The sequence below is a fragment of the Coregonus lavaretus genome (genome assembly GCF_964263955.1).
Source record: "Coregonus lavaretus genome assembly, contig: HAP1_SCAFFOLD_547, whole genome shotgun sequence".
Taxonomy (NCBI): domain Eukaryota; kingdom Metazoa; phylum Chordata; class Actinopteri; order Salmoniformes; family Salmonidae; genus Coregonus; species Coregonus lavaretus.
In genome coordinates this window covers 266,669-275,491 of record NW_028158994.1, presented here as the reverse complement: position 1 = coordinate 275,491, position 8,823 = coordinate 266,669, and the positions used below count along the sequence as shown (strand labels likewise).

The 8,823-nt window shown below is 47.5% G+C and overlaps 1 protein-coding gene across 1 annotated transcript in view; it reads left to right on the top strand.

Annotated features, from left to right (window-relative positions):
• The first annotated feature begins 1,149 nt into the window (after positions 1-1,149).
• LOC311123376 (ciliary neurotrophic factor receptor subunit alpha-like) overlaps positions 1,150-8,823 on the top strand; it is a 271,912-nt gene continuing 264,238 nt past the window's right edge. Inside the window, exon 1 of the mRNA XM_084197647.1 lies at positions 1,150-1,484. Within this exon, the coding sequence (XP_084053773.1) occupies positions 1,403-1,484 (82 nt within the window). The 5' untranslated portion in view covers positions 1,150-1,402. The remainder of the gene's footprint in view (positions 1,485-8,823) is intronic.

Below are 8,823 nucleotides of genomic sequence, written 5' to 3'. Positions count from 1 at the left end.
GGAGGTGTGGTGTGGGGATCCGGGGTCTGGAGATATGGGGTGGGGAGGTTAGGGGATCCGGGGTCTGGAGATATGGGGTGGGGAGGGGAGGGGATCCGGGGTATGGGTTGGGGAGGTGTGGGGATCCGGGGTCTGGAGATATGGGGTGGGGAGGGGAGGGGATCCGGGGTCTGGGTTGGGGAGGTGTGGTGTGGGGATCCAGGGTCTGGAGATATGGGGTGGGGAGGGGAGGGGATCCGGGGTATGGGTTGGGGAGGTGTACTTTTTATGATTTTCCCTGACACCCAAAAGTCCTAGTTACTCTGTGTGTGTCACGCCCTGGCCTTGAGAGCCCGGTTTTCTCTAGTTGGTTTGGTCAGGGTGGGAAGTTCTATGTTTAGATCTAGATATTGTATATCTATGTTGGCCGGGTGTGGTTCCCAATCAGAGGCAGCTGTCGATCGTTGTCTCTGATTGGGGATCATCCTTAGGCAGCCATGTTGCCTACCTACGTTGTGGGATCTTGTTACTGTGTGTTTGGCTTGTTTGATGTTAGCGGTTAGAACTTCACGTTACGTTGCTTTTGTTGTTTTGTTCGGTGTTTATTCAATAAACGAACATGTACGCATACCACGCTGCACCTTGGTCCAATCCTGTATTCAACGAACGTGACAGTGTTGGAGTGTGTCCCTGGCTATCCATACATAAATAAATTAAATTAAAATGGTGCCGTCTGGTTTGCTTAATATAAAGAATTTGAAATGATTTATACTTTTACTTTTGATACTTAAGTATATTTCAGCAATTACATTAACTTTGATACTTAAGTGTATTTAAAACCAAATACTTTTAGACTTTTACGCAACTAGTATTTTACTGGGCGACTTTCACTTTTACTTGAGTCATTTTCTATGAAGGTATCTTTGACTATTGGGTCATTTTCTATGAAGGTATCTTTGACTATTGGGTCATTTTCTATGAAGGTATCTTTGACTATTGGGTCATTTTTCTACCACTGCTGGCCCTTTAAGAGCTGCTGCTGCCTCTCTCTGCCTGGGGATGGCCCTCCCACTGATTAGCTGAACAAAGCATGGGAAGGAGGAAGGACAGAGAGGGGCAGAGAGAGAGAGGAAGAGAGGAAGAGAGAGCGAGTGAGTGCGAGAGCAAGGCAGAGAGGGAGAGTTAGAGGCAGAGAGAGAGGCAGAGATATAGTGACAGAGAGAGAGAGAGAGAGAGAGAGAGAGAGAGAGAGTAGAAGGAAACAGAAACAGAGAGAGAAGGAAGGGGGAAGCCTCTCCTTCAGCTCTGAGGCGCTGACTGTCTGCCCGAGGCACTGACCGTCTCCCTCCAGACTGACCGTGCGGTCCAGTCCCTCCCTGACCCAGCAGAACTCTGACATGCTCCTCTGTGTCTCTGTCTCCAGATGGCCAACACCGTAACGTTGCTGTGCTGCGTGGTGCTAGCTGCTGTGGTGGTGGCATACGCTCAGAGACGCAGTCAGACAGGTAAGAACCAACACATTACTACTACAACTACCCATCTCTCCTCTCCTCATCTATCTATCTATCTATCTATCTATCTATCTATCTATCTATCTATCTATCTATCTATCTATCTATCTATCTATCTATCTATCTATCTATCTATCTACCCCACTGATTTTACCAAGACTGTCTGTCTATTGATGAGATATTACAACCCAGTTGCATATGGGCTCGGTATTATTGTTGTTGTCAATGTTGTTGCTGTCAACATTGTTGTTGTCAGTGTTGTTGTTGTTGTCAGTGTTGTTGTTGTCAGTGTTGTTGTTGTCAGTGTTGTTGTTAGCATCATTGTTGCTGTTGTTGTTGTCAGTGTTGTTGTTGTTGACAGTGTTGTTTTCAGTATTGGTGTCAGTGTTGTTGTTCTGAGTGTTGTTGTTGTCAGTGTTGTAGTTGACAGTGTTATTTTCAGCAATGTTGTTAGTGTTGTTGTGAGTTTTGCTGTTGTCAGTGTTGTTGTTGTTGTCAGTGTTGTTGTTTAGTTCTGTTGTCCCTTCTCTTTGGTTTTGTCCTTCGGTCTCTGTTTGGATCAGAACATAGTGTATGTGTTCTCAGAGCTCAGAGCCTGCTCTCTCTGTCACCTGACTATGGGTTTGGAGGCTGGGTGAGACCTCAGAGGCCCTCCTCCTCTCCTCTCCTCTCTCCTTCCTCTCCTCTCCTCCTCTCTCCCCTCCTCTCTCATCCTCCCCTCCTATCCTCTCTCCTCTATCCTCTCCTCCCCTCCCCTCCTCTCTCCTCTCTCCTCTCCCCTCTCTCCCCTCCTCTCTCCTCTCTCCCCTCCTCTCTCCTCTCTCCTCCCCTCCTATAATAATAATAATATGCCATTTAGCAGACACTTTTATCCAAAGCGACTTACAGTCATGCGTGCATACATTTTTTTTGTGTATGGGTGGTCCCGGGGATCGAACCCACTACCTTGGCGTTACAAGCGCCGTGCTCTACCAGCTGAGCTACAGAGGACCTTCTCTCTCCCCTCTCCTCTCTCCCCTCCTCTCTCCTCTCTCCCATCCTCTCTCCTCTCTCCTCTCTTCTCTCCCCTCCTCCCCTCCTCTCTCCTCTCTCCTCTCTCCCCTCCTCTCTCCTCTCTCCTCTCTCCCCTCCTCTCTCCTCTCTCCTATCTCCTCCCCTCCTCCCCTCCTCTCTCCTCTCTCCCCTCCTCTCTCCTCTCTCCCCTCCTCTCTCCTCTCTCCTCTCTCCCCTCTGAGCAGCACAGGACTGTGTCTCCTATGTCACGAGGTCTGTTTCTGCGTTGGCAGCTAACTAGAGGTAACACAGTGACAGACAGATGGTGCTACTGTACAGGTTGTCACCTGTCTCTGTATGTACGCCTCTCCTCTTCAGACAGAAAGCCTTCAGGCTCCCGTTCTCCTCCTCTCCTCTCCTCTCCTCTCCTCCCCACCCCTCACTCACAAGCATTGACACTCCTCTATCTATTGTTACTGTCTGACTCTGTGCTGTTAAACTCTGCTGCTGTACACTGCTGTGTGTGTGTGTGTGTGTGTGTGTGTGTGTGTGTGTGTGTGTGTGTGCTGCCTGACTGTGCTGTAGTGCTGTTCAGGGTGTCATTGTGTTGATTGACAGCAGTGGGTCACATGGGAAGGAAGCCCTGCTCTAGCAGAGAGGAAAAGAGAGGAGGGGAGGGGAGGGGGAGAGGGAGGAGGAGAGGGGAGAGAGGAGAGGAGAGGGGAGGGGAGGGGAGAAGGGGGAGGGTAGGGGGAGAGGGAGGAGAGTAGAGGAGAAGGGGAGAGGATGGGAGGGATGAGGGAGGAGGAGGGAAGGGGGAGAGGGAGGAGGAGAGGAGAGGAGGGGAGGGGAGGGGAGGGGAGGGGGAGAGGAGGGGAGGGGGAGAGGGAGGAGGAGAGGAGAGGAGGGGAGGGGAGGGGAGGGGAGGGGAGGGGGGGGAGAGCAGGGGAGGGGAGGGGGAGTCTGAAGGCTTTCTGTCTGGAGAGGAGCGGGAGAGGGAGGAGGAGAGGAGAGAGAAGGAGAGGGGAGGAGAGGGGAGGGGAGGACACATGATACAGTTTCTCGCATACTACCGTGCTCCACACTCTCATGCTCCCAGTTCCTTCCTTCCCTATGGTTCCCCAGTTCCTTCCTTCCCTATGGTTCCCCAGTTCCTTCCTTCCCTATGGTTCCCAGTTCCTTCCTTCCCTATGGTTCCCCAGTTCCTTCCTTCCCTATGGTTCCCCAGTTCCTTCCTTCCCTATGGTTCCCCAGTTCCTTCCTTCCCTATGGTTCCCCAGTTCCTTCCTTCCCTATGGTTCCCCAGTTCCTTCCTTCCCTATGGTTCCCCAGTTCCTTCCTTCCCTATGGTTCCCCAGTTCCTTCCTTCCCTATGGTTCCCCAGTTCCTTCCTTCCCTATGGTTCCCCAGTTCCTTCCTTCCCTATGGTTCCCCAGTTCCTTCCTTCCCTATGGTTCCCCAGTTCCTTCCTTCCCTATGGTTCCCCAGTTCCTTCCTTCCCTATGGTTCTCCAGTTCGTTCCTTCCCTACGGTTCCAGACTTGGTGCATCGGCACCACTTGCCGTGCTGTAGCAGAGAGAACTGTCTAAAACTTGAGTGGCTGGAGTCTTTTACAATTTTTAGGGCATTCCTCTGACACCGCCTGGTATAGAGGTCCTGGATAGCAGGGAACTCGGCCACAGTGATGTACTGGGCAGTAAGCACCACCCTCTGTAGCGCCTTGTGGTCAGATGCCAAGCAGTTGTCATACCAAGCGGTGATGCAGCCAGTCAAGATGCTCTCAATGGTGAAGCTGTAGAACTTTTTGAGGATCTGAGGGCCCATGCTGAATATTTTCAGCCTCACTACAGCCACGCTCCACTACAGATAGACTACACTACAGATAGACTACACTACAGATAGACTACACTACAGATAGACTACACTACAGCCACGCTCCACTACAGATAGACTACACTACAGATAGACTCCACTACAGATAGACTACACTACAGATAGACTACACTACAGCCACGCTCCACTACAGATAGACTACACTACAGATAGACTACACTACAGATAGACTCCACTACAGATAGACTCCACTACAGATAGACTACACTACAGATAGACTACACTACAGATAGACTACACTACAGATAGACTACACTACAGCCACTTTGATGTGAATGAGGGCTCCACTACAGCCACTTTGATGTGAATGGGGGCATGCTTGGCCTTCGTATCCAGTGTTAACACGCTGCCAGGTCTCTTATCTTGTCGTCAGCAAACTTGATGATGGTGTTGGTTCGTGGCGTGAACAGGGATTAAAGGAGGGGGCTAAGCACACACTTGAAATATGTAGGTATTACTGACTGGGTCAGGGAGAGGTTGAAAATGTCAGTGAAGACACTTGCCAGCTAGTTAGCGCATGGTCTGAGTACGCGTCCTGGTAATCGGTCTGGTCCCGCGGCCTTGTGAATGTTAACCTGTTTAAAGGTCTTACTCACATCGGCTATGGAGAGCGTGATCACACAGTTGTCCGGAACAGCTGGTGATCTCATGCATGCTTCAGTGTTGCTTGCCTTGAAGCATGCATAGAAGGTTTTTAGCTCGTCTGGTAGGCTTGCGTCACTGGACAGCTCGTGGCTGGGTTTCCCTTTGTAATCCGTGATAGTTTACAAGCCCTGCCACATCCGACGAGCGTCAGAGCCAGTGTAGTAGGAAGTCCTGTATTGACGCTTTGCCTTTTTGATGGTTCGTTGGAGGGCGTAGCGGGATTTCTTATAAGCGTCCGGGTTAGAGTCCCTCTCCTTGAAAGCGGCAGCTCTAGCTTTGTAATCTATGATAGCACTCCGTACTAACCTTACTGCATTAACGTTATCTTTGACCAATACAGACGAAACAAGATGTGATGAATGTGATAGAAGGAGTCAGTCACAGGAGGGTAATCACCGAATGCAGAGTTTATTCCGTCGTACACAAATAGCGCTGGATAGCGACAAACGAAACAGGCACAGGGGAAAATCTACCCTGGCAATACAAGGTAACGGTAGCTCCAACAATAACAGGCACAGGGGAAAATCTACCCTGGCAATAACAATGTACGAGAAGCTCCACCGAGCTACACTACTCTCACGAATAAACAATCACCCACAAGGACAAGGGGGCAGAGGGAACACTTATACACAGACTAATGAGGGGATAAGAACCAGGTGTGTGTGATTGAAAAGACAAGACAAATGGAATTATGATATATGGAGCGGCGGTGGCTAGTAAGCAGCTAGCAAATCGGTGACGCCGAACAAGGAGGGGAAGCAGCCTCGGTGGACGTCGTGACACAAGACAACTAAATAAAGCAAGCGCAGACGTTTTACTTTATAATTGTCAGCTAACTGAATCTTATTAATCTAGCTAATGGGTATTGTAGTTAAGCAACAACATCACCAACACAAAGACCCAACCATCTGGTCAATAACAACATCACCAACACAAAGACCCAACCATCTGGTGCCCCACACTGGGATAAAAAGTACTCAGAGTCTTAGGGTATTTACATTTACATTTACATCATTTAGCAGACGCTCTCATCCAGAGCGACTTACAAATTGGTGCATTCAACTTATGATAGCCAGTGGGATAACCACTTTTTTTCTTCTTTTTTTTTATGGGGGGGGGGGGGGGGGATTACTTTATACTATTCCAGGTATTCCTTAAAGAGGTAGGGTTTCAAGTGTCTCTGGACGGTGGTCAGTGACTCCGCTGTCCTGGCGTCGTGGGGGAGCTTGTTCCACCATTCATTGGGGTGCCAGAACAGCAAATAGCTTTGACTGGGCTGAGTGGGAACTGTGCTTCTGTAGAGGTAGGGGAGCTAGCAGGCCAGAGGTGGATGAACGTAGTGCCCTCGTTTGGGTGTAGGGTCTGATCAGAGCCTGAAGGTTGGGGTACAGTTGGGTTGGGTTCTTTCATTCTCCAAAGATGTTCTCTTGAGTACGTTCTTATCAGCTAGCTATATGTGAATCATATTAATTTAGCTAGCTATATGTGAATCATATTAATCTAGCTAGCTATATGTGAATCATATTAATCTAGCTAACCAGCTCGTTTTTTTAAGAAAATCACCTAAATCTAATATTGGTGTGCAAGGTAGATGGCCAACATTAGCTACAAATTATTAGTGGGTAGATATCTAGCTACTCATTTTTCATCAGTTAACCATTGATCTATGACACTATGGTGGGTTTTGTAGGCAGGTAAACATTCCAAAATTAACACAGTATGTATTTATTAACGTATCAAGATAAACTATTGTAGTCAGGCAGTATATGAGATATGAATGTGCTCTCGCTTCAGCTCAAAACCAGCCATTGTTTCAATACATTTAGGCACATTTGTTACGTGTTTGCATTACACCACGTCAACAATCCTGGGATGCATGCTTCGAAATGTGTACAAACGATGTACGCATCTGAGAACTGCCCTCAGCGCTCCATTCCACATACAGTGGGGAAAAAAAGTATTTAGTCAGCCACAAATTGTGCAAGTTCTCCCACTTAAAAAGATGAGAGAGGCCTGTAATTTTCATCATAGGTACACGTCAACTATGACAGACAAAATGAAAAAAAATATCCAGAAAATTACATTGTAGGATTTTTAATGAATTTATTTGCAAATTATGGTGGAAAATAAGTATTTGGTCACCTACAAACAAGCAAGATTTCTGGCTCTCACAGACCTGTAACTTCTTCTTTAAGAGGCTCCTCTGTCCTCCACTCGTTACCTGTATTAATGGCACCTGTTTGAACTTGTTATCAGTATAAAAGACACCTGTCCACAACCTCAAACAGTCACACTCCAAACTCCACTATGGCCAAGACCAAAGAGCTGTCAAAGGACACCAGAAACAAAATTGTAGACCTGCACCAGGCTGGGAAGACTGAATCTGCAATAGGTAATCAGCTTGGTTTGAAGAAATCAACTGTGGGAGCAATTATTAGGAAATGGAAGACATACAAGACCACTGATAATCTCCCTCGATCTGGGGCTCCACGCAAGATCTCCCCCCGTGGGGTCAAAATGATCACAAGAACGGTGAGCAAAAATCCCAGAACAACACGGGGGGACCTAGTGAATGACCTGCAGAGAGCTGGGACCAAAGTAACAAAGCCTACCATCAGTAACACACTACGCCGCCAGGGACTCAAATCCTGCAGTGCCAGACGTGTCTCCCTGCTTAAGCCAGTGCATGTCCAGGCTCGTCTGAAGTTTGCTAGAGTGCATTTGGATGATCCAGAAGAGGATTGGGAGAATGTCATATGGTCAGATGAAACCAAAATAGAACTTTTTGGTAAAAACTCAACTCGTCGTGTTTGGAGGACAAAGAATGCTGAGTTGTATCCAAAGAACACCATACCTACTGTGAAGCATGGGGGTGGAAACATCATGCTTTGGGGCTGTTTTTCTGCAAAGGGACCAGGACGACTGATCCGTGAAAAGGAAAGAATGAATGGGGCCATATATCGTGAGATTTTGAGTGAAAACCTCCTTCCATCAGCAAGGGCATTGAAGATGAAACGTGGCTGGGTCTTTCAGCATGACAATGATCCCAAACACACCGCCCGGGCAACGAAGGAGTGGCTTCGTAAGAAGAATTTCAAGGTCCTGGAGTGGCCTAGCCAGTCTCCAGATCTCAACCCCATAGAAAATCTTTGGAGGGAGTTGAAAGTCTGTGTTGCCCAGCGACAGCCCCAAAACATCACTGCTCTAGAGGAGATCTGCATGGAGGAATGGGCCAAAATACCAGCAAAAGTGTGTGAAGACTTACAGAAAACGTTTGACCTGTGTAATTGCCAACAAAGGGTATATAACAAAGTATTGAGAAACTTTTGTTATTGACCAAATACTTATTTTCCACCATAATTTGCAAATCAATTCATTAAAAATCCTACAATGTGATTTTCTGGATTTTTGTTTTAGATTCCGTCTCTCACAGTTGAGGTGTACCTATGATAAAAATTACAGACATCTACATGCTTTGTAAGTAGGAAAACCTGCAAAATCGGCAGTGTATCAAATACTTGTTCTCCCCACTGTATATTAATATGGGCTATTTTCAGTCCTTTCCTGGGTAGCTTATCAGATACAGACATTACAGAGGATGATACAAATTGGGCGGAGGAGAAAGAAGGACAGATTCAGTTCCATTTATCCTGCGCTCTGATTGGTTCTTAATTGGACCAATTGGCCATAGTTCCCGGCCGCGGCTGATAGTATCTCCAAGTAAATGGATTCTGTTCCAATGACAGATGTAATCAAATCAAATCAAATCAAATCAAATTTTATTGGTCACATGCGCCGAATA